Source organism: Sebastes umbrosus, chromosome 18, assembly GCF_015220745.1.
Source record: "Sebastes umbrosus isolate fSebUmb1 chromosome 18, fSebUmb1.pri, whole genome shotgun sequence".
Taxonomy (NCBI): Eukaryota; Metazoa; Chordata; class Actinopteri; order Perciformes; family Sebastidae; genus Sebastes; species Sebastes umbrosus.
Genome location: NC_051286.1, coordinates 1,937,248 through 1,963,165, shown reverse-complemented (window position 1 = coordinate 1,963,165; position 25,918 = coordinate 1,937,248). Strand labels below are relative to the sequence as shown.

The following is a 25,918-nucleotide window of genomic DNA, read 5'->3' as shown; positions in this document are numbered from 1 at the left end:
CATGTCTGTCTTTTATACAGGAGTTCCTTTTATTCAAGTTTTTATTTGTATTTTAACTTTGCAACTTTTTTTCAGAAAGTTGCTGTATAAATAAATAAATAAATAAATAAATAAATAAATAATCCTTACTTACTTTTCTATTAAGAGACAATAAAAGTATAACCTTCACCCTGAAGAGAAATATATTCCCTTGTGTTTCCTCTCTGCAAACATATTTATGTTTTTGAGGTAATACTTTTTAAAATGTGACCTTGCAGAACATCTGAGGTTTGAACATTTTTACCTGAAATATTATTTTCTAAAAAATAAATGCAAACCCACAAACCCACCTGCAGCTGAATCATTACATAGAAGCAGCCAACAGGGGGCGTCTCTCTGATTGACCTCACCTGTCACCTGTTGTTGTCTGTGTGTTGGTTTAGCTAGCTGTCATCATCTCCATCATCATCATGGACACTTTGAGGAGTAAAATAAGTCGAAGTGGACATTTAACAGTCTCATGTTTCTCTGTGAGTTTCTCTTCTTTATGGATTTAACCGTTTGGTGAAGATTAAAGTTCATAACTTCATTCTACCATCATGATTCTCTGTAGGCAACAAGGTGAGTGCTACTTTAATGTAATTAACTTGCTGGTTTACTGTTGTGAGTTTTCTGAGCTTTATCAGTGTACAAGTGTCTAAAAATGTTGATTATAGCCGTTAATGAATGCTGCTGTTTGGCGTGAGCTGCCTGTTTCTGTTCAGTTAAGGAGGCTAACGTTGCTCCACTAGTTACCTGACGTGTGAATGGAGTTCCCAAAGATTTAAATGAGTTGCTTCAGGAATGTTACTAATATCATTTTACTGATTTCTTTTCATTGTTAGAGATTGAACTGTTACACCCAAAAACTGCAATAAATATGCAGTAAATTGGTCTACTGTACTGCTGAAACAATTGGTCAATTAATCGATTAGTTGACTGACAAAAAATGAATTATTATTAATATTAATATTATTATTAATATTAATATTATTATTATTATTATTAATATTATTCCTACAATTTTTTATTCAAGAAAAAATTGCTAATAGAGTTGCAACTAATGATTATTTTCATCATCAGTTAAACTACAGATTATTTTCTTGATTATTTGGTCTACAAAGACAATAAAGTAGGCTACAAAAAAAACATTACACATCTGAAAATATTTAAAACATCAGGAAACACTGAAGCTCTCCAATGAAATCCAGATTAATGAAACTGTGGTGAGTTTAGCACATTTTAAAGACACATTTGCTTAGCAACAATCAGATATTCATCATTCATCATGGTATTCATCATCACCATCATCATCATCATTTAGTAGGTAAAAGAAGAAGTACTACAGTATAAAATACTACACTATAAGTAAAAATACTGCAGTCAAAATTTCACTGCAGTAAAAGTACACAAATACTTAGTGTTATACTATTATATTTATTAGATCATTATTGATGTATTTATGTAATCTCTACTTAAATGTTGCAGTTGGGTTGCATATTTGTGTTAGTTGTTTATTGCAGTTTTTGGGTGTAACAGTACAATCTCTAACAATGAAAAGAAAACAGTAAAATTATATCAGTAAAATTCCTGAAGCAACTAATTTAATTTTTGGGGAATTTCATTTTTTCATTCATGGCACCAAATTTTAAACTTAAGCAGCTTCTTTATTCAACCCCTTTCTATCTGTGTTGGCCTTTAAAAAAAAAAAAACATATTTCACACAATATTATACAAGTTACTCCTTCACATAGGCTGTCACATATCAAGACCTTCCTCCCAAATGTCAACTCTTCAAAAAGCCAAGACAACCCTCTTTACACACCAACCACTGCAGTAAATGCTTTAATATAAGCATCAGAGCCAACGAGAGTGAAAGTCTTCCAGAGTGCTGGTACGATGACGTCAGCTGAAGATGACAGAGACGATCATCACCATCCTCTAGTTGATGTGAACATCGTCCCTCAGAGGACAGGAAGTCAGTCAGAGCTCGTTATCTCATTACACAAGTAATAATCACCAATGGTCTGTGTCCATTCATCATACTTAACACACGACTAAAACGGCCCTAATTTGGTGGTAATGAAAACCAGACTCATTAGCAGGTCTGCCGGTTCATTTGCTGCTTTAATTGTGCTCATTGATGAAGAGTGTTCCCTCGTAGACTGTTCTTCATTCTGCACAAAGTTTGCATATTACAAGCCAGTGATGGAAGAAGGACTCAATCCTTTTTTAAATAGTATTATCCCAGTGGAAGATGTGCAAGTAAAGTTGTGTATTTAAAGTTTTACTGTAGAAAAAGTGAGTAAAAATATACTTATGAAATGCTCTCAAGTAGGAACACTTTCACTCAGGACTGCACAATTTAGAAAAAGATGTAAAATTGCTGCAATTTTGACTGATATTGAGATATTAGAGGGAAAACATGGACAACAGTTGAGTAAAATTTAACACGTGGAAATCATGAAAGGCGTACTTATTGCACGCTAAACGCTTTGTGCATTATTGTGGCATTTATGCACCTTTTACAGTATCCTCCCACCTCAGTTTGGAGGTCTCAGCCTCAGTAACAGTAGGTAGAGGAGTGGATGGCGTGATCGTCTGCCATGTAAACGGGCCTCTGGCTCAGTGTTTCGTCTCTCTGCACATTCATTTCATCTGACTGTCGATCTGTCGGGTTAATGCAGTCTGTGCTTCTGGCTCGCTCCAAGTGTGCCTGTAAGACCTGAGGGCAATTCATTGTCAGGCTAATGACTTTAAACTGTAAATATGATGTGTATAAATAATGAATGATGTGCTAATGATGGAGCGCTCCGTCCCTATTATGTCTTAATTGAGTTGATGTGACAACCCTCTGTAGTTTTCCAGTATTAGGTATTCATTACCAACTAAGTTCAGCCACCCAGTAACATCGGGAAACCTGAAAGCAGTTTAGATAAGATAGGTTCTTCATGACGTTTATCATAACTCGTACTACGACTGAAACTAATAATTATTTTCATTATCGATAGGGATGCACCGATACCAGTATCGGGTATCGGGTCCGATACTGTGCTCATGTACTCGTACTCGCAAAACGGCACCGATGCCACTTTACGGCAACGTGACGTTAACCTCTCGTCACCATCTTTCGGGTCCTATCGCACGCGCTCACGCCTCACCTCCCCGACGGTGTGGGCGAGACGGGCTGGTGGTGCGCCCGACCCCGCGGGGGCCGGGATCCCACCTCTGCTGGCGCGCGCCGGCCCTCACTTTCATTGCGCCACGGGGTTTTGCTTGCACCCTCTGACTCGCACGTGCGTTAGACTCCTTGGTCCGTGTTTCAAGACGGGTCAGGTGGGTTGCAGACATCGCCGCAGACCACTGGCACCTTTTACGTTGGCCGAGCCCCGCCCTTGGGGCACGACGCGGTTGGGGCGCACTAAGGACAGTCTGCCCCGGTGACACTTTGGCCCCGGGTATCACCTTCACCCCCAGCCTTTCCAAGCCGACCTACAGCTGGTGGCGACACACCGCCTCGTATGCGGGACTCCCCAGCCTGCCGTGTGTCGCTCACACCCTCCAGCTGGCTGTTAGCGAGGGTCTTTTGGCACAGAGAAGTACTCGTATCGGTACTCGGTATCGGCGAGTACCCAAATGTAAGTACTTGTACTCGGTCTGAAAAAATTGGTATCGGTGCATCCCTGGTTTTGACAGATAATATCATTGCATGCAATTTAAGCAATAAAATGTTGATTTCTCTAAAAAAGGAAACCAATTAGTTGTGTCTTAAAGATGCTAAATGCAAGATTGGGAGCATTTCTATTGCCTCCACATGGCTCTCAACATGACGACGACTGAGCCGGCGGCTAACGACGGCAACAGTGCTGACGGACCTAACAGTGTTAACCTGGGGGGGAACCGTAGGGTGAACGCTGTGCTTCCACGACGGCATGTATGAGAGCAGTGAAGAGTGGTAGTTGCAGCTCTAAAGCTTTTATTACGTGTTGTTGCATTTATTTATGAGCTGATAACTTGTTTCCCTAAATTTAAAACAAGAATATACCCTCTGATGTCGACAAAACTCTGATACTGGTACCCAAAGTAATTCAGATATGACACGAAAAAGCACTGGAACTGGAACCAACATTCTTTTATAATCAAATAGTTGTAGATTAATTTTCTGTCAATCAACTAATTAATTAGTTGACTAACTGCTGCAGTAACAGTCCTGACTTTGACTGATTAAACCATTGTGTTTACTATGTTTAAAAAAAAGCCCCGTCCTCCTGCTGATGTGCCGACGTGTTTACTGTTAAAACATCATTCAACTGCTTTGGCATATATGATCTGCAGAGGATACATAAGCATCTCCTGTAAACAGCTGAGCCCATTGAAGTCCTGTGTTTCTGTAGAAAACCCCGAGGCGTCGGAGCGGCGAGCTTTGCAAACATGGTTCTGACTTTCATATGAAGTCTTTTCAACGCGGCCACAAGAGGAATGAGCAGCGCTCTGATTCTCCTCACCTCAGCCAAGGTCACGCAGCCTGGAAAGGAAAAAGGATTTGTTTTCATCTTCACCTCTGAATGTGAAGGAAGTCGTCTCTCTGAGACATAAAACAGCAGATTACACAGACGGCACGGCTCAACACATGATGCCATATGATGCAACAGAGACACAAACTATGTACAAACCTTTTATTATTTTAATAATGGAGGGTGTTTAGACATTATTCATCTCTGTTTGTAAGTGCAGTGAGTTTTGTTCATGAGAAAATGACATAATAAAAACAAAATTTTACCAAAAACCAATCGGTCCTCTTGAGCCATGTCTTAACATTATATCAGATTTCATTATAACCTTTTAGTAACCTGATAAAATATATACTCATGGTCACAAGAGTGCACAAGTAAACATTATGTTGCTTACACTGCATCATGTTAACATTTTTACAATATCATTTGTATTTTTTCTTTTAGAAAATCGCATACAAGAATGTTTGAAAGTATAAAATGAACAAAATGATTATTTTTAACAGATGAACAAATGGAACAGAAAACATTAAAAAATAAAAAATCAAGAGGCCAAAACAATTTTTTTAATTTAATTTAATTTTAAATAATAAAAATAAATGTATCAAAACTTTTTAAAATTGTATTTTAAATTAAAAAATTAAGATACCTAAACTATTTTATTTTATTCTATTTAAAATAAAAAATCAAGATACCAAAACTATTTATTTTATTTTATTTAAAATACAAAATCAATATACCAAAACTATTTATTTTATTTTATTCGTAATAAAAAAAATCAAGATACCAAAACAATTTGTATTTTTAAATTTACTTCAAAATGCAAAAAAATCCATATACCAAAACTATTTTTTAAATATTTTTATTTTATTAAAAATAAAGAAAAACAAAATAACAAAACTATTTTTTTTATTATTTATTTGATTTGATTTCAAATAAAAAAATCAATATACAAAAACTATTTCATTTTATTTGTAGTAAACAATCAAGATACCAAAAGTATTTTTATTTTTTAAATTTTATTTAAAAAAAAAAAAAAAAAAATCAAGACACCAAAACCAGTGTGTGTTTGCCTGTAGAAAAGCCGGTTGGCATATCACGGCTAAGTTTGGGATTAGTTTCCCACTGAGGGCTCCCATAGTAAATATTGTACTGTACATAAATTACTTAAAATACTGTAAGATAATTAGCTTCCAAATAACTTTTTATGTTTCCAGGTGACATTTTATCAGTCAAAGTCAGAGTCGTGTGAAAGCTTACTTTGTTTTATTGTTCAATGTGACATTAATCCTGATTTACTGTTAAAAATATCTCAGACTGAATAAAGGTTTGGTGATTTTATCATGATAACTGATTTCATATCAGTCACGTTTTGTCTTGTAGCCGGTGTTGTTGCAGGAGGAGATGCAGGAGGAGACGCAGGAGGAGACGGCTGTAGGGGTGTCGGGGAGGATTATTTCTTTTTTAGCGGTGAAAGGTTAAACAGAGAGGCTTGACGGACTAAATTAAGTGGATTATCCGTCATTCTCGTCTGGATTTCAACATATTAGGATCCGCCGGGAGAAAAGCCCTCATAGTCATCTCACCTGTAAACAGGTTGATCACATTACTCTGCTGATAAATCAGCTTACATTACTTAGTTTAAACTGGGAAAACTGAATTATTGTTCACTGTTTGGAATTAAAAAAGAGAATAGATGTATCAGGATCAGCTTTGAGCTTGATATTGAGACTAAATCTTCCTATCAGGTAGCACAGGGGACGTCTTTTTGAATACTAAATGATTTCACCCATTTCATTAAATTGCCTACAACCTCAGATATATTCCTGCATATCACTTCCCTTTCATTTCCGCTTTGTCAGACGCCTTTGTGACTATCAGCTGTGAATTAATACGCATTTAATCAAATGTCAAAGTGTTGTAGCGTGAGCCCAGAGAGCGGATGTTTTAAATACTTTCTTAAATGTAATATTCTGATAACTGAAGCTGGATTGAGCGTGTCCCTGAGAGCTTTTCTGCTTTATTAGATAAAACGGCTGAGAGGGGAGAGAGATTGGCAGAAAGTGCCAAATGCAAAGTGTTATCACTGAGAACCAAGACCTTAATGCACCATTAAATACCACAAAACTCACTGAAAACAAACGCCTACAAAGTACTGAGTAATGCAGCATAAGTTATAATAAAAGTACTACTAATGTTACCACATGACAACGCACACAAACTAGAGGTGTTACTACAGATGATGTGTCGTTATAAACTGAGAGGATTGAGTGAACTTTAGGGTGAAATTCAAGTTAAATATTTAACTGACAACGCTACTACTACTAATAGTACTAGTACTTCTGGTACTACTACTACTACTACTACTACTAATAGTACTAGTACTTCTGGTACTACTACTACTACTACTAGTACTTCTGCTACTACTACTACTACTACTAGTACTTCTGGTACTACTACTACTACTACTGCTACTACTAGTACTAGTACTTCTGGTACTACTACTACTACTACTGCTACTACTAGTACTAGTACTTCTGGTACTACTACTACTACTACTAGTACTTCTGCTACTACTACTACTACTACTAGTACTTCTGGTACTACTACTGCTACTACTACTACTACTAGTACTAGTACTTCTGGTACTACTACTACTACTACTGCTACTACTAGTACTAGTACTTCTGGTACTACTACTACTACTACTGCTACTAGTACTACTACTACTAGTACTAGTACTTCTGGTACTACTACTACTACTACTGCTACTACTAGTACTAGTACTTCTGGTACTACTACTACTACTACTGCTACTAGTACTACTACTACTAGTACTAGTACTTCTGGTACTACTACTGCTACTAGTACTACTACTACTACTGCAACTACTACTACCATTACTACTACTACTACTACTACTACTACTGCTACTAGTACTACTACTACTGCAACTACTAGTACCATTACAACTACTGCTCAAACATGTATTTCTAACCCTACTACTACTGCTACTAGTACTACTACTACTACTACTACTACTACTACTAATACTACTACTACGACTACAACTAACACGATCAGTTCTGCTAATTCTATGAATACAACTTCTACTTCTGCTGATGCAACTAATCCTACTACTACTGCTACTACTACTATTAATCTTACTACTGCTACTGCTACTACTGGAACTGCTGACACAGGAGGGAGTAAAACAAACAGAACAGAGTAGGACAGATTAGAGATTAAAAGCAATTTCTAATCTTCTTTTGCGATGGCCAAACTTGGTGATGTCTGAGCTTCAGCTGACCTACAATAAGTTAATGCCTTCAACTTTCCCCCACATGTTCACATCACAAACGCTCACTTGTTGGTGTTCATCTTCACTTCCCAGAGTCTCAGGGTACCAAAACAAACCCACTAGCAATAAAAGTAACCACCAGGAGAGGCACCCAGCGGTCTGAGAGGAAATCCACACTCCTATCTCTCCTCTAAATCCTCAAAGAGACTCACCAGCCCTTCAAACCTCAAACCTTCCTCCACATCTCATCCTCCTCCTCCTCTGGGAATGCTGAAATGTGGTGTTAAGACCCAGACACACCAAGCCCACATCAAAGAACTGGCGGCAGTGAAGGCCGCCTGTTGCGTCGCCTCACGTTGCCTTTGTCTCGGCTCACAAGTTGCACTTGAACACAACACAAAGACGAAGTTAGCACGTACGTTCTGCTCCTGCGTGAGAGGAAATAACTCTCCACTCCAGCAGGCGGCGCTAGTCTGTAGAAGGAAGAGCGAGGACGGCGGATATACAAGCCGTTGTTATGATACGTACTAGGGCTGGGGCGATGCACCTCCCGATTCAATACATCACAATTCAATATGTATTGAGATTTTTAAGTAAGGCTTCAGTTCAACAAATTATATTTCAATTTTAAAATCTATAATAGGTCATAAATGACGTTCTTATCTAACAAATCTATAATTTAGAATCTGCAAATATTTTTAATACATGTCTAATATCTATATAGAAGTGTAAAAAAAAAAATAGGCTACATCAAATGATTCAGAAGGACATACACTCACCGGCCACTTTATTAGGCACACCTGTTCAATTGCTTGTTAACACAAATAGCTAATCAGCCAATCACATGGCAGCAACTCAATGCATTACGTCATCTAGACGTGGTGAAGACGACTTGCTGAAGTTCAAACCGAGCATCAGAATGGGGAAGAAAGGGGATTTAAGTGACTTTGAATGTGGCATGGTTGTTGGTGCCAGACGGGCTGGTCTGAGTATTAAACTGCTGATCTACTGGGATTTTCACCACAACCATCTCTAGGGTTTACAGAGAATGGTCCCAACAAGAGAACAGATCCAGTGAGCGGCGTTGTGTGGACGGAAATGCCTTGTTGATGTCAGAGGACAGAGGAGAATGGGCTTGTTACAACCAAGGTATGCAGAATACCATCTCTGAACGCACAACACGTCCAACCTTGAAGCAGAAGACCACCCGGTACTAGCAAGGTGTACCTAATAAAGTGGCCGGTGAGTGTACATGAGAGGGTCCCCGGTATACTCTCTATCTTGTAAGGCATCCTTGGTTGAAACATTGAGAACCTCTGGTCTATACAGCGTCAACAAATAGTGAAAAATTTACAAACAACTTCTTCAAGTTGCATGTTTTGTCTGACCAACAGTAAAAAAAAAAAAAAATATTCAACTTATTATACAAGACAAAGAGTGTTTTTAGCATTTTTGCTTGCACATTATTCAACCTTGTTTCCTCTTGTCTGTGCAATTTAATTTTTTTCATTTTTAATATTTGAAATTGCTTATATTGTTCAGATATTGTTTGTTTTGTTCAATGTAAATAATGTATTATTTTAATGGAGCTTCCCAGCAAAAAGTATTTCACACGTTTGTACCTGTACAACCGGCGTGACAATAAACATCTTGAATCTTGAATCTTGAATATGTTTGTTTTCAAGATGACTCAAGGTCAATTATTAAAATCATTTAAAGGGTGGATTATCAAAATTGTTGCCGTTTTAATTTTCATAATGTTGAACAGATTTTCAAAAATGTGCGATTAATTTGCGATTAATTGCAATCAACTATTTTAATGGATTGACAGCCCTTGTTTAAAGTATTTCTTAGGAAATTAAATTAATTTTTTAAGAAAAGTTGGAAAAGAAAAAAATGTGACTGCGTATAAAATACATCCTAAAAATACATAAACAAAACTACATATGTATAAATTATGAATAAATATTTATACATTTCCCTGCACATACCTTTAGTTCCTCTCTCCGAAACAAAACACATTGTTTTACACAGATACCATAAGAGCCAGATTTATCTTTAAAAGGTTTTCTTTACTTCTGTAACAAACATCTTTTCGTCTGAGTCTTCCTCGGGGACTTGAAGCCTGAGATGGAATAAGCTTCTGGACTTATGGGATTTGTAACAAAAGCATGATAGTACGGTCAACAGAGGATTTAAGTATTCATTTATTCCTCAGAGACAGACTGCAATGTCACGGCAGCCTCTGCTGCCAAACATAACAGGATCATACGCATCATATTTATATGATTAAAGCCTGTTTTTAAACAATGAAAATTAAGATAATAGGGTGGGGAAAGTCGACGTCAACAAGGATAGAAATAAGTAAAGTCAAGAATTGAATGGTGAGCTGTAGTGTGAACACACAATGTGCCTCCACTTGGATCAGTACGGACGGTCAGACTGGAGCTGAGATGATGATGTTACTTTACTGGATAAGTAAGAACAAGCCGTCCACTTTACGGGAGCTGTCGTATAAAGTGACTGTTATTGGTTCTAATGGAGTGTTGGGTCACATCCTTCTAAGAATAAAAAACAGCGGTCAGGTGTCAGGGTGGACTGGGAGGAGGGAGGGTGTGCTGAACAAACTGGTTATCGTGGGTGACAGATGCCCCCCAGAAAGCCACTAACAGGATGACGCCAGCGCTGCTCGGGCTGCGGGGTAAAGACGGATTATGTCTGAGCAGTAGATAAACAGATTATTCCCGAAACGGTGCCTACTTTTTTAACCTCGTCACTCTTGCCACACTTAACAGCTCCTGCAATTCCCCCCGGGAAAGGAGCAACGCCGCCTCCACCTCGACCTCGACCTCCACCGCCACCTCCACTGCCATCACATGCACGTCCTGCAGGGTTCGTTAGGAGTGTTTCAGCAGGAGGCCCTAAATGATCCGCCGTCCGTCTCCATGCAAACTCACCATGAGCTCCACCTGAGCTAGAGGAACGCCACCAGCTTCCCCCCCCCTTTCCCGCCTCCCCCTCGCCCTGCTGGATTCACTTTGACGCTCGTACTTTTGGGAACTCTTCTTCCACGATGCTGTGGGAATTTGGTCTGCTGTTCGTCCTCGCTTCGCAAGCTGCTGGAATTAAAGGTAAGCCTCGTTTTGTTCTCAAAAGCCCCCCAATCCTTTTGAGCCTTGACACTTCAAGTCCTCTACGACTTTGAAAAAGATGCTTTTTATTCTTTACACAGAAAAAAGAAGAAGTTCTCAACAGATAAGAGCCGTTAGATACGAGGATTTGAAGAGTACACGTACTCAACTTGCTCACAATGCAAAGCCTATTAAGATTGCATAAGTACTTGGCGGTGAAAGGTGTTGGGACGCTGCACCCGACGACACAAACAGGCCGTTTAAATGCATGATAAAACAGCAAGAAGTTGAGTAAATCCTTTTGTCTTGTGAACGCAGCCAAAGTGAAAGCCGTATTTATGACGGGCCACGATTATGTGCAAACAATGCAAATGAAAACGGAGAACGGATAATAGCATGGTTTAGTAGATTTATTGCCAGCTTGTTGACAGCTTGACAATCTGAATTACAGTTCGCTCCAGACTTATTTGTGGAGAAAATAAAGCTATAAACATGACAAAAGACAGAGAGGGAGGGGTATTAGTTTCCTGTATTACAATATCTGAATCGTCTCGTCTGAATATTATAAATAAAACAAAAACATCCAGACGTTCACCTTCACTCCAAAACATTTCTCTCACTTGTCCTTGACTGCCCGGTGAATTACGACACCCACTTTGGCTAACGCCGCCATAAATACATCTGCTATATTGTGTGATCAAAAACATTTATACGTACAGTACAGTGTTGTTTGGTGGATGCTTTTATTCCAAGCACCCTTCAAGTACAGTGAGTGCTTTTATTTTTAGTACGAGTGGGCATAAGGAGGGAGAGCGAACCCCCGAACCCTGGCAGCCTCATATATGATGCTAAACTCCACAAATAACACCAAACACAGACACGTACTGCTCTAATAACTGGTTTATATAGAAAGAGAGTTTAATAATGTTCATGTTTTCTGTGTTGTAAAAAGTTTTTAAAAAGTATTCTTTACTTATTTTAAAGGTTACTTATTCTTCAAGAAGCTGCTCTCTGCAGTAAACAAGGTCCTCTTGCAGAAAGAAAAGGTCGGAAGATGCTCAGAAATAGGTTTCTATTAATAAAAAAGTACAGAGAGAAAACTCAGATGAGCTGCTGGTTATGAGTCCTTCCAAGTTAATTAGAAAACCAGAAGGGCACTCGGGGAACATAGACCTCGGACAAGGCCGTTCCCACTAGTGAACAATGACGCGTGTATACGCTCCGTGATTTGGATCCACACCAGAATTGATTGGGTTCTTCTTTGACCCATGCTTCACCGTTCCACCAAGTTTCATGAGAATCGGGCCAGTAGTTTTTCTGTAATCCTGCTGACGAACAGACAAAACGAACCCAACACATGAGCTCCATGGTGGAGGTGAAAAGGTCAAAACATTGAGCCTCGTTCAAGAACAATTTGTACAAACAGATTTGATCTTAAGTGGCAGGTACAAGTGATTTAAGAGTAGGGCTGGGTATCCTTTTGAAAATTACAATACTAGTACCTATACCAGTACTAGGGATGCACCGATACCACATTTATTCAGACCGAGTACAAGTACTTTGTAATAATAAGTAATTTGGGTACTCGCCGATACGAGTACTTCTCTGTGCCTAAAGACCCTCGTTAACAGCCAGCTGGAGGGTGTGAGCGACACACGGCAGGCTGGGGAGTCCCGCATACGAGGTGGTGCGCCACCACCGGCTCTAGGTCGGCTTGGCAAGGCTCGGGGCGAAGGTGCTTCCCAGGTCCGTGGACGAAGTGTCACCGGGACGAACTGTCCTCAATCCGCGGCTCGGCCTACGTAAAAGGCGCCAGGGGTCTGCAACCCACCCGACCCGTCTTGAAACACGGACCAAGGAGTCTAACGCACGCGCGAGTCAGAGGGTGCAAGCAAAACACCGCGGCACAATGAAAGTGAGGGCCGGCGCTCGACGGCTGAGGTGGGATCCCGGCCCCGCAGGGTCGGGCGCACCTCCGGCCCACACCGTTGGGGAGGTGGAGCGTGAGCGCGTGCGATAGGACCTGAAAGATGGTGACGAGAGGGTAACGTCATGCTGCCCGGTATCGGTGCCGTTGTATCGGAGCCGTTTTGCGAATACGAGTACATGAGCACAGTATCGGTATCGGTGCATCCCTAACCAGTACCCTTAAAGTGATACCATCCCAGTAGCGACATGTCGATACTACTTGGTACTGGGTTATTTTGGTAAATACCTTAAAGGTATTGAGTACCGATACCCAGTCTTATTTATTATCGATCAATCAGCTAGTTATTTTCATTATTAATTGATTTGTTGTTTTGTCTCTAAAACGTCAGAAATGAACTGAATCTCCATCGGGATGTCTTTAAAAGTCTATGAACTATGTGACAGGGTTGCTGGTTACTGCCTTACTGTCATTCTAGATCTGATTAAACATGATGTTTATTGATTGAAATAACTGTTTATTAAATGCAGCATTACCACATTCAGCAGGCTGTAGCAGCTGCTCTGTCTTCATGTATTGAAACTGTAATTAGTACTTCTCTTTTACCTGTTTTCAGTATGATATGATTCATCACAAATCTTAGGACAAAACATATTCCCTAAATACTGTGTGTGTTTGATTTAAGCTGCTTGTAGTACCAGACGGGTGGGGTTTACGGTAGACGGAGTCATCTCCTGCTGCCAACGACAGAAAAGGACACTAAATCCACTTTTAACTGTTTTCAAATGTTTCCTAGATCTTGTGACATTGTTGTCCTTGTTGTAGTAAACACAACCCATCTGTTGCTGGATCAGACCGGGATCTGGTCTGCAGTGACCCTGAATCATTTCCTGTCTTGTTTTCCCGTCCAGCGGGCAGCGTCAGGCTGACAGACTCGGCGCTGCAACCGGAGGCCGGCAGCGGCGGCGGCGGATTACGTTTGGTGGAGCTGCTGAAGACGTCCTCACAAACAGAAGGTTCGGGGTTCGAAGTGGGCCGACGTCGACCCAAGAGGTCGGTGTTTTTACACGGAGTGAGGATCTGCCCCCAAGAGACCTTCAATGAAGTGCTCGCCAGCCACCAGGCGTACTACCAGCTCAGAGGTACTTCATTCACCCGACATTCATCCAGTTATACAGACATTCAGACCTGATCATTAGGGCTGAGACGATACACCTATCTCCTGATTCAATACTGTCACCACACTTCGATTTGATATGTATTACGATATTTAAGTACTGCGATATTAGATTTTTGTTAACTTTTTTAACTCCATGGGAAAAAGTTGAATCATACACTTCTAGGGACTTTTACTTTGTAAAATATCTAAATGAATCCATTAAAATGTTTGATTTTCAGCATGTATGTAGTCAGAGACGTCCTGAAGTCAAATATATCAGTCATTGTCAGGAATTATTTATTATCCAGCAACCCAGAAATCAAAGAATAAAGACATTTCCCTCACAGATTAGTGGTATTTTCCTTTCCACCTTATTTTGAAAAGCGGACGTAGTCCCACGTGTCTACTTCCTCTAACTTCTCCAAGGTGGTCTCTAGCTCTCCCGTCAGCTCCGTTCTCTTTATCCATCCATGATCAGCTCCATCGGGGCCGTTTCAATGCAGAGAACATAATGTCAGTATCTGGGTGCTCTACAGTCGTAGCGTCGGCCCATTTGACCACGGAGACGAGAGCGACGGCCGGCTCCACCGCCACGTTACCGTGATACGATAACGTTTCCCGTCTGTGACAGAGTTAGCATGCAGCTTTAGCTCTGCTCTGTCTAGCTCTGCTTTTCCTGTCAATGTGTGAAACCCAAAGTGTTTCCATCCTTCACTGGATGTGTAGTGTTACCACGCTGGATTTAACGTGGGAGGGTGCAGGTCGTATCCACGACGACCCTCCGACATTCTATACTTCCTCGTTTCGGCTCTCTGAGGTTTGTTTTGGTTGATGGATACGGAACGGATATGACGTCACGTTACTCAGACTACAACAATAAGAGCGGTAACTTCCTTCTACCTCCACATAGACTCAGATGAAGCAAATATATTGATTTTGGCATTAAAAAATCTATTTCAAGATATTATTTCCCACCCTACAGATCACCTAACTCTGTGCCATGATCAGTGTTTATTTAAAATGCTAAATAGATGTTTCCAGCTTGTCGTGTTTTCTAACTGATGTTATAAGCCCGCTCTCCTCAAGCTGACACCTCAGAGTTTATACATTTATTAAACTACAGTCTTCCAGAGCATACATTAGGTTTAGATTGATTGACTTCCATTCCTGTCAGTCTGGTAGGAGTTGGGGTATTGTTAGTAATTCAGCTGCAAGCAGAGACCATCTTGTAAACTTTGAATGGTGGTGCGCTCAAGGACATTCAAACATTCTGTTAAAAAAATGACGCTGTTATAAAATCTGTAGAAATTCAAAGAAAAAATCCAACAATTGAGTCCTTCAAAAGAAAATAGTTGAATAAAGTTTTGTTGAGTTACAAAAGTTTGACAGCTGACCTCGATGTCAGAGAACAGCTGAATGCAAAAAAGCAGTGAGAGTTGTCAAAACATTTCTGGCTCACAACTTTATTACCAAGTGATGAGGAGAAGTGTTTTTTTCATACCTTTATAAAAATGCTTGGAAACCTCCGTCTCACTGGAAGGTTGGAAATCAATGTGAAAATGTTTGAGCCTTTAAATATGAGCAAATTAATCAGCGACATTATACAACATTTATTGTATTTTTGCACATTTTAGTCTTAGCTTGACAGTGAGTTAGTCGATTATGACTTCAGTATGACTTTATAAACAACATAAAATACAACAACACATGTTTCCAGGAGAGAGAGAGATAAACGTGTCTGGTGCTCTGGAATAACAGAAAAACAATCCAGGCATTGCAAAATCTCAGAACAAGTGACAACGGGGGAAAGAAATATAAAAAAAGCCTTCATTATAGCGGCTAAATCATAAAAAAAAGCCAACATGCTTCGACCACTGTCGGTCTTCATCAGGGCATTTAACACACATTTAATGTTTATTCTTATTTAGAGATGAATTACGAGTGCGTCGAACATCTCTGGTGATTTGGTTTTTGATTTCTTCTTTTACTTTCTACTCTGACTAGTCAAGAAGTGCTTTGCTGCATTTAAAACAACAATGCATTTGGTCTTTACAGATAGAAATGATAACGTGTTAATTTGCATATAAAGCTGGGAGGTGAGGTCGTAGTATTTTGTGATATTATAATGCTGCAGTTGTGTTTTATTAAAGAAGTCTTTCAACACATGCTTTTGGAAATTAGCTACCTGGATTTTGCTGCATGCACAAATTACTTTTGGGACACCTTTTTGATAAACTTTCACTTGCTTCCGGCCACCGAACAAAAATCTGTTAACAATTTAAAGACATCCTGCTGGCACAGCAACAGTTGGATCTCAGTTGGACATAAAGTGCTGAATCACAGCACAGTGATCGTGTCTTTAGTTTTGCAGAGCAGATTGTTGGTGTGTAGAGGAGCTGAACGTCTAAGAGGCTGCGTTGTGTTTGTGTGTGTGTTTGGTCAGTTTGTCAGGAGGCTGTGTGGGAGGCGTTCAGGATCTTCTTTGACAGGATCCCCGGGACGACGGAGTACCAGAAATGGGTTCACACGTGTCAACACGAGTCGCTCTGCATCTCCGACCTCGCCAAAAACTTCAGCAGATCCGAGGAGCACACGAGCATGATTCACCGGGTAAGAAAAGCCCAGCAGTCTGTCTGCTGTCACATCAACAACTATCCAACAACAACACTGTGTGTCTGCAGACGTTTCACCAGAGATGCATCCTGCAGATACACATAGAACTAATATTGATATATCTGCAAAACATTCACTGTCAACAATTCAATATTAACGAATGCACACAGAAGGATTCTCAAATGTATTTTGTGATTTATATATAAAAGACTCTCTCCAAAAAGATATCTTTAAATGCACACAAAAATGTCTTGTTCAGAATCAGAATCTTTATTTATTGCCAAGTGCATCAGGTATAAACTAGGAATTTGTTTTGGTTCGTTGGTGCAAATAAGCAGTAAAAAAAATAACAATAGAATAATTAAAACGTTAGAATAATGAGAATAAAATAATTGAAAATCTACCAATATATAGATATAAACAATTCTTTGCAAGATGCAAGTAAGATATAAACAAAAACATAATTTAAATAATATATTATATACAGTATAACATATTGCCGGTGTGCAAACAATCAGGTACCAGAGAGGGAGCTTTAAATAAATGTAATAGAAATCCACAAATATATGTATTTAAAAGAACACATTTGGATGTTGTTAAATTTATATACAAACTGTTGCATTGCACTGCATTTGTTTGTGGGTTTTCTGAGACTCCCATGACGTCGCCCGATCCAAAAATGCAATTTTTTTTAACAGGGAATTATCTGTAGCCAATCAGATGTCTCCGTTCCTTTCGGCCAATCACATGAGCGTGGACACACGGGTGAATTTTTCGCTCCAGACTTCGCTTGGTGGCTGTTTGTTAGGAAGACGTGTTATGTCCCTTAATGCCACCTGAGCATCATCTAAATGCCACAGCAGACCTGAGTATTGTTGCTGATCCCCTTTATGGCCTCAGTCCTCTAATGGCCTCAAAGCTCCGTGTCACAAAGCTCACGTCATCTCAACATGACGATGAGGTCAGTGCGCCGGACGCTGTTCATGTCAACAAGGAGAAGAATCTGAGGAATGTTTTCAGCCGCTTGTTGAATCCATCACAGCAAGAACTCCTGTTACCTGTAATAGACAGGTGTACCTAATAAAGTGGCCACTGCGTGCACGTCACATCTGTCTACATGTTTTTAATATTAAATATGAATGTACTGAACATTGTTGTTGTCAGAGAAAAATAATAAATTGTGTAATTTGGGTGAACTGACGCTTTTAAAAAAAACCCGGAGAGAAAAGTTTTCTTTTCTCATTAACATTCATTCTCATTTTTAAATTGATATACTGTGGAGATTTAATGGGTTTTATGGCCTGAAGGGGTTGTTGTCAAAACTCCCTCAAGACTTCAGAGACGGCTGCAGCAAAATGTATTTTTAAACCACAACAAGCAATTTGCACATAATTGCATTTAAAGTCCAGAGTGTGAAGAAACAAAAAAAAAACCTCCTAAGTGAACGAATCAATTAATCAGGTGTTCAATCAGTCACCAATCTAAAAACATCACTGACACACACAACATCATTATCACAAACAAGATAATCATGTGGACAATTACTGGCTGAGTGTTAAAATGTTTGTGTCTGACACGTACAGTAGATAATAACCGTTGTGTGTTGTGTTTACAGAAGATGAGCCGGATGAGAGACCGGAGGCCTCCATCACGGTAGGAGCAGCAGATAATCATCATGTCCTCTGACTTCATGCAGACAGATAATGAGAACATGAACCGTCGAGGACATTTCTGAACATATAGAGATTTAAACTGGACTAGAGGAAGTGACGATCTTCTTTCCATGCAACAAAAGCAATCAATCAGTTGAAGGGATAGTTCAGGTGTTTCTCAGTGGGGTTGTTTGAGTTACTTCTCCATAGTCGGTGGATTACCTACACTAGATGGAGTTTGACAGGAGTACCAGCACGGGAGCAGAGCAATGTGCTGCTGTGGACGGAGGCAGCAGCTTGACAGTACGGGGAATTGAAGCCGTTATATCTATGCTCTCTCTTCAAAGCCACCAGACTCCTTTGACAAAAACAGTAATTTTAGAAGAAACAAATCGCCGGCACTCGTAGATACTGGGAGGGTCTTTCTTAGTTTATTCTGTGTTTCAGCTATAAGCCAGCGTACTTAAGAAAATACCATATACCCTACGCTATTTTCTTGATATTCTTCGACATGTTTTTTAGGGATGCACCGATACCAAGTACAAGTACTTCCATTTGGGTACTCGCCGATACCGAGTACCGATACGAGTACTTCTCTGTGCCAAAAGACCCTCGTTAACAGCCAGCTGGAGGGTGTGAGCGACACACGGCAGGCTGGGGAGTCCCGCACACGAGGCGGTGCACCGCCACCGGCTCTAGGTCGACTCGGAAAGGCTCGGGGTTAAGGGGCTTCCCGGGGCCGTGGACAAAGTGCTCGCTGCGGCCTCTCTGTCCTCAGGCGGACCCAACCGCTTCGTAGTGTCCCAGATCGGGGCTCGGCCCACGTAAAAGGCGCCAGGGGTCTGCGGCGATGTCGGCAACCCACCCGACCCGTCTAGTAACACGGACCAAGGAGTCTAACGCACGCGTGAGTCAGAGGGTGCAAGACAAAACCCCGTGGTGAGATGAAAGTGAGGGCCGTTTCGTGAGCGTGTGCGATCTGACCCGAAAGACGGTGACGAGAGTTTAACGTCACGCAGACGTAAAGTGGTATTGGAGCCGTTTTGCGAGTTCAAGTACATGCATACACATACTGGTATCAGTATCGGTGCATCCCTAATATTTTTCTAGTATTTCTTTTCATGATATTTTTCCGTACACATCCAGAATAACATGAATGTGTTCCTTAAGGTACTGATATTCTAACACTTGTGTTTCCTCCTCCTGCAGAGTGGTGGTGACTCCTGCACCGAAGATCCCTGAGAAAACAGGTAGGAGCTCTTTAATGATCTGATGCCACACTAACAGAGTTGTTCTGTCATTTACAGTGTTGTTATTGATTTCTCATTATATGCTGCCGTTGGTAATATGTGCTGTAACGATCTCTCTGTCTGTGAACCATGAACTGTGAGATGTATATTGATTTTTGTGTTTGCTGCTATGTGACTGTGATATACTCAGAATGTAGACGCCTGTAACGGTATTACTGCATGTAAGTTAAGATTAGTTCTTATATTATGTTTCTCACTATGAACTAAACGGATGTTGTATATTCTCTGCAGACAGCTTCATTTAAATTATCCCTTAAATTATACTCTGTGATTAAAAGTCACACTGATGTTACTTCTGGTGCAGAGATTGTGACCGTCGCCCCGTCTGCGGCTCCGTCAGCTGCCCCATCTTTGGCCCCGTCTGCTGCCCCGTCTGCGGCTCCGGCCCCGTCTACGGCCCCTTCTGCGGCTCCGTCTGCGGCTCCGTCTGCGGCCCCGTCTGCGGCCCCGTCTGCGGCCCCGTCTGCGGCCCCGTCTGCGGCCCCGTCTGCGGCTCCGGCCCCGTCTGAGGCTCCGTCTGCGGCCCCGGTGATTACCACCACCACCACCGCCACCACCGCCCTCCTCAGCCCCGTGAGTGCCTCTCCAAGCCCCGGCCCGGAGCAGACCCAGACAGCCGAGGAAGTCGAGGAGGTCGAGGAGGTACCAGCCAGCACTTACATTTACATTTTGGGTGTTTAGTCGTCGGTCTTATCTACAGCAACAAGTGAAAGGAGGCTGGAGCTGGAGGAGGGTTTTGACAGGACACAGTCGCTCCTCTGAGGGCTGCAAATGTCACACTCCAGTACGAGTACTTCTCCTGAAATTATACACGGGGTCAAGTTTTATTTGAGTAAGCCAACGGACTTTAAAGACATTTTAGCCCTCTAACCTCTAATCACTTATACTTGATATGACTTCTGATAGTTTCCCCCAGCTGAATGAATCTACTGAGCTTTCCTTTTTGTCTGATCAGAAAGTGTTTCGTAGCTTTATAGTGAGTTTCAGCTCATTGTTTATCTGCTCTGGTTCACTTTCACCGCTCTAGTAGCGTCGCTACCTGCTCATTTAGTGACCAGCTGGTGAACATAGTGGAGCTTTTATCAGCTAAAGAGACAGATATTTCCCTCAGAGGGTGGGGGAGACCAAAAACAGAGCTAAAAGAGAGAGAATATTGGACTTACAGGTGGACACAAACACTCCTGATGAATCATCACGTTGCTCTGTTCTTAGATGAAACTGTCACCTCGTTCCTTCCCGTGTTTCTTCGATACTGACTCGTGTTTGTTTTGCTGAAGGACTCGGAGCTTCCCAACGTGGTCCCAGAGAGTCCGGTGGAGCAGATCGTGGAGTTCAGCATCGACCTGGTGGATCCGGGTTACAGAGAGCTGCTGGACGACCCAGACTCCCCTCAGTACGTCGACCTGGCTCACCACCTGCAGGACCAGGTGGGACCGCTTTTCTATTTTTACTTTGATTCTGTGATCTGGACATGTCTCGTTAACGCCTCGTTTCCACATACCGAGTCAACCGGAAGTTCATTCATTCCTGTGGGAAACATCCCTGATCTCCTACGTGTTTGCGAAACCAAACAACTAATCGATTTAGCTCCATTTCTATCCACTGCTGCTTTAATCGTACATTTTTTATTTGTTCAAAAATGTACCTTAAAGTGCGATTTGTCAAGTATTTAATATTCTTATCAACATGGGAGTGGACAAATATGCTGCTTTATGCAAATGTATGTATATATTTATTATTGTAAATCAATTAGCAACACAAAACAATGACAAGTGGGCATGTCTGTGAAGGGGAGACTCGTGGGTACCCATAGAACCCATTTACATTCACATATCTGGAGGTCAGAGGTCAACGGACCCCTTTGAAAATGGACATGACAGTTTTTTCTCGCCAAAATTAGGCGTAAGTTTGGAGCGTTATTTTTCCTCTTTCCCTACAAGCTAGTATGACATGGTTGGCACCGATGGATTCATCGGGTTTTCTAGTTTCGTATGATACCAGTATCTTCTCTCTAGCTTTAAAACTGAGCCTAGAAATTGTAAGCTGCGTTAATGTGTTAAAGAAATTAGTGCCGTTAAAAGGAATTTGTGTTAACACATTATTATTATCGCGTTAACTTTGACAGCCCTTATTTAATTTTTTTAGTTTTAATGTTTTGTAAATAAAGTTTTCAGATTTAGGATATTATTTGTTTAATTTTCAGATAAATTTCCACCATATAAAGACAAGTTTAACACTGCGATTTGTCAAAAAACACACGTTCTATTGGGAACCCACTCACCTGCGGGAGCTGCCACGTGTTAGCAGCGTTGACTGATCCACTATGTGGATCACCACCTGCCTCGGTCCACATGAGTCTCTCTCTGTCCTGATAGTAAAGAAGCTTACACCAGAGGGTCATGAGGTCAGGGCCAGGGAAAGGGAGAAGATTACCCACAATCCCCTCTTTTCTGCTCCATGTTTTCCTTTTTATCCTCAAACAGAAGAGTGACGTTGAGAAACGATGTTATTCCATGTTATTTTGTCATCGAAAGACATCGGGTGCGCTCAGAGTTGCACGTGATGCGCAGCAGGATGTTACCTGACGCAGCCCGTAAAGACGATTATGTCATAAGAGCGTCCAGGTGCTTAACACGCCCAAAGATAGATAACAACGAGGGTTTTCCCATTCATACCGACACGTTGGCGTCCTGCCAGGTCATTAACAAGCTCCTGTTTGACGGCTCACAGTTAATTACATGGGCCTCTGCAGAGGGAGGGCGGCGGCGGTGACAGGCGGCGTGATAGTTAAATAACTAAAAAGTACTTTTTCTTTTCACAGATGCAGCACGCGTTTGACAAACTCTCTGGGTTTAAAGCCATCCATGTGCTGGGAATCAGGTGAGTCCTGAGCATGAAATCAACATCTTGAGTATTAGAGGGGTTTGAGCGAGCAGGATGAGAACGGCGAGGCGTGGTTTAAAGCGTAATCAAATCTTCACAGCGGCGGCGGCGAGGCGTTCCACTGAGCCTCGATAACTTCATTAGATTTTAAATGAGCGGATCGTTTGCCGTTTGAATGGATGAGAGGCCGGTTGTCATTGGGATTATGTCAGACGATGCTGCAGGCGAACGTTTGCAGCCTCGACTAACCAGACAGAAGAAGGAAAACAGATGATCTCTTGCTCTTCTGATCAGCAGAAATAGAACGGATGTTTATTATTCACAACATTATTATCACTAATCATGATGAAGAAAATGTGGAGAACTAAAATGTTTGATAACTAGAAATTGATTCTTAACAATAACCACCAGTGATGAAGCAGAAGAGGAAATAGAAATATATGTTTTTACTTTGAATGGTAACAGAATAGTTTCAGGGTTCCTGTTAATATTCTGTAACGGTGGAACAAAAACAACATACATGTTTTAATTGTTTAGTAAACAAAGTCATTGCATTTTACACTAATGAGACTTTACATCTGTATCCAGTTGTGATGGCATTGACGAAGAAACTTTTGAGAAATTAGGAATTTAGCAATTTATTTATTTCAAAAACAAAATAGATTTTTTAACAAATTAGAAAACAACATACCTTAATGTTCCCTAAAGGATTCAATAATAATAGTTTCAGGGCTTTTAACCCTCCTGTTACCTTCAAATTTACTAACATCTTTTATCCTTGGGGTCAATTTGACCCCAGCAATTTAAACCTCCAGAAAATGATTATAATTAAAATTGTTACCCAAGTTTATGAGTCAGGTACTTTATGTTTGTTTGTTGACTACCTAAATAGCCCTTTAAATAAAATCAATATCTTCACGGGAACCATATTTTGCCGCCCCCAAAGCGTGGGGAAATATCAAAGTTCTTGCGAGAATGATGTTTCCCCTCCCCCATGTCGTGTGAACTATCAGTGGTTCTCGCACTACTACAGTTATGGTTATGTTAGGTTAGGGCCCTAAAGCTTTTTGAAGATTATAAAGTTGCATGTTATAGTGACCTCAATATCATCAAAACAAATGTGTGTAAAATGTTGATATTTCTTATATGTTTTATACGGCTAAAACAGCCTGGGGTCAAATTGACCCCAAAGAACACCGATGCGTACAGCATGTGTACAAGACATTGAAAACATATCATCATTTTAATTTTATGTTTACCCAGTTGTCCCCATTGAATTAGGAAAAGTCATTAAATATGAGGCAAAAAAAATTATGTCAATCATTTATTTAGAGACGTTATGTAAAATTGACCCCAAAGATAATAGTAGGGTTAATTGAGTAAAAAAAACTGTCTAAAACTGATACCAAAAACCTCCAAGGTATAAAGTGTAGTGAAGAAATATATAACTAAACTTATTTAACTTTTTGCTTGTTAATCTTTTCTGGAGTTAGGAGTGATATGGATAGCAAATAAAATTGATTGATTGATTGACTGTTTTTTTTTTATGGATCATCAGACAGCAACAAATGTGGAGTGAATCAGAATATTTAGTTAGATGGAAAAATTTTTTTTTTTTTTCAATAAATGTTGACTTTTGGATTAAACAACGCTCTGCAGTTATTAGAAATGTTTGGATCACACAAGTCTAAAACAATCCTACGCAGACACCACTGAGTCTAATTCTGCAGATGTGTAATACTAATAATATTAATGTACTTATACTGTGCACAAATACCAGCTTTAAATAGATTGTGGCCTACTTAGTGGCTTCCCCAGGTTGGGAACAACTGCTTTAGTCAAACAAAATGTTGAGTGTTTTGTGTTGAATCTGAAGTGACACATCGACTGGTGTGATTTCTGTCTCTTCCTCACGCTGTCGGTGTTTCTCTTCCTGTTTGGGTTTTTATTTCCAGCTCTTAAACCTTCTTTTCTTCTCCCCAACGCCAGCGAGATGCAGGACACTGACGGGTAAATGACACATCCCCTGTAGTATCCACCTCCCCTTGTGTGTTTCCTTCCTTCTATTTGGATCCGAAGCAGGAAGGCTGATTATTTTACCCCAAACTGTCCAGATAGTTCAGCTATCATGTCACCGTGACCTGCGAGGACCAAATAACTGCTGAGAGGATGTTTGCCCGCTGAACCTCTCTCTCTCTCTCGTTAAAGGTTAACACGCGGCGTTTAAGTTTTCTCCGATAGCACTCGTCCTTTCCTCTCATTATCAGAGCAGGCAGGTGAGCAGTGAAACAGGAAGACTTGTGGATACAGTAATTGTCAAGCTGCTCCCCCCGTTAATTTGCCTTCCCCCGTGGTGTCTGGCGCTGTCACGGCCAATAACACGGCGGCGAGGCCTCAGCGGGAGCTCGTCCTCTAATCTTATGAAGGATTCCCAACTCCTCCTGCTTTTGTCTGCCAGACTCCGGCACTCACAACACACACAAACACATCTAGTGTAAACTATTTACTTTATTTGTTGCAATTAAAAAGAAGAAATAAATGAAGAGTATGTTTCTGTTAACATATTTAGACACAGAAAATATTTGCACATTAAGCCAAAACCGGGTATTAAACTTCAAAGACACCGGACTCCTTTGAAAACAAGACGGAGTATCTGTCTGGACCGTGTCTGTGAGTTTAAGGCTAAATTGTTCCACTAATAGTCAGTGGTCATGTCTATAATGTTAAATCCAGCGGTACATGTCCACCAGGACGCGCTGCTCCACTCAACTGGTCGTTCAAGCGGTGACGTACCCCTTCATTCACTAAATATTCTCTGAGATACTAACTCTTCAGCAGTGTGGAGTGAGCGCGCGTTCACGTCTAGAGGTGGAGGGAGTTCACGAGAAAGCGCGCGCACTGTGTGAGTGAAGGCAAACAGAGGAGACGACCCGGTACATTTATACACTTAAAAAGTTACAAACAGTCCCTTTAATGCAAACAGTCCCCCTGCTCGCCGTTTCAAACAGGAAACGACAGGAGCGCCCTGCTCGTAAACTTTCTGTTATTCCATCTAAACAATCCACCAAAATCTACTTCTGACAACATTTTAAGAGAGAAATAGGCTTTGCCACTGCATCTGTTTTCATTTTAGAACCAGATCGTCTAGTTTCACAATTTGGTCCACTATTCGTGAGCCGGATGCGTCATGCTGGACGGGCTCATTTGCATAAAGGACTGTTCCTTTTCATTTTGAAAGAGCAACCGCCAATGAGGAAACTCCAACACTCGGCCAACTAATCGTTCTTTTCATTTGTAGGGCTGGCCCTCTGCGGTCCAGACAAAAACTGTGCTAAAATTTGTGCTATTGTGTGAATTTGGTGAATCCGAACTCACCAAAGTCACACAATAACACAAACAAACTAACCAGCAAC

At 40.8% G+C, this 25,918-nt stretch overlaps 1 protein-coding gene across 1 annotated transcript in view; it reads left to right on the top strand.

Annotated features, from left to right (window-relative positions):
- Positions 1-337: 337 nt before the first annotated feature.
- LOC119476732 (titin-like) overlaps positions 338-25,918 on the top strand; it is a 65,628-nt gene continuing 40,047 nt past the window's right edge. The window contains exons 1-10 of the mRNA XM_037750207.1: positions 338-600; positions 10,626-10,961; positions 13,800-14,030; positions 16,491-16,657; positions 18,276-18,313; positions 19,522-19,562; positions 19,927-20,255; positions 20,900-21,049; positions 22,444-22,502; positions 24,495-24,515. Coding sequence (XP_037606135.1) covers positions 10,904-10,961; positions 13,800-14,030; positions 16,491-16,657; positions 18,276-18,313; positions 19,522-19,562; positions 19,927-20,255; positions 20,900-21,049; positions 22,444-22,502; positions 24,495-24,515 — 1,094 coding nt within the window. The 5' untranslated portion in view covers positions 338-600; positions 10,626-10,903. The remainder of the gene's footprint in view (positions 601-10,625; positions 10,962-13,799; positions 14,031-16,490; positions 16,658-18,275; positions 18,314-19,521; positions 19,563-19,926; positions 20,256-20,899; positions 21,050-22,443; positions 22,503-24,494; positions 24,516-25,918) is intronic.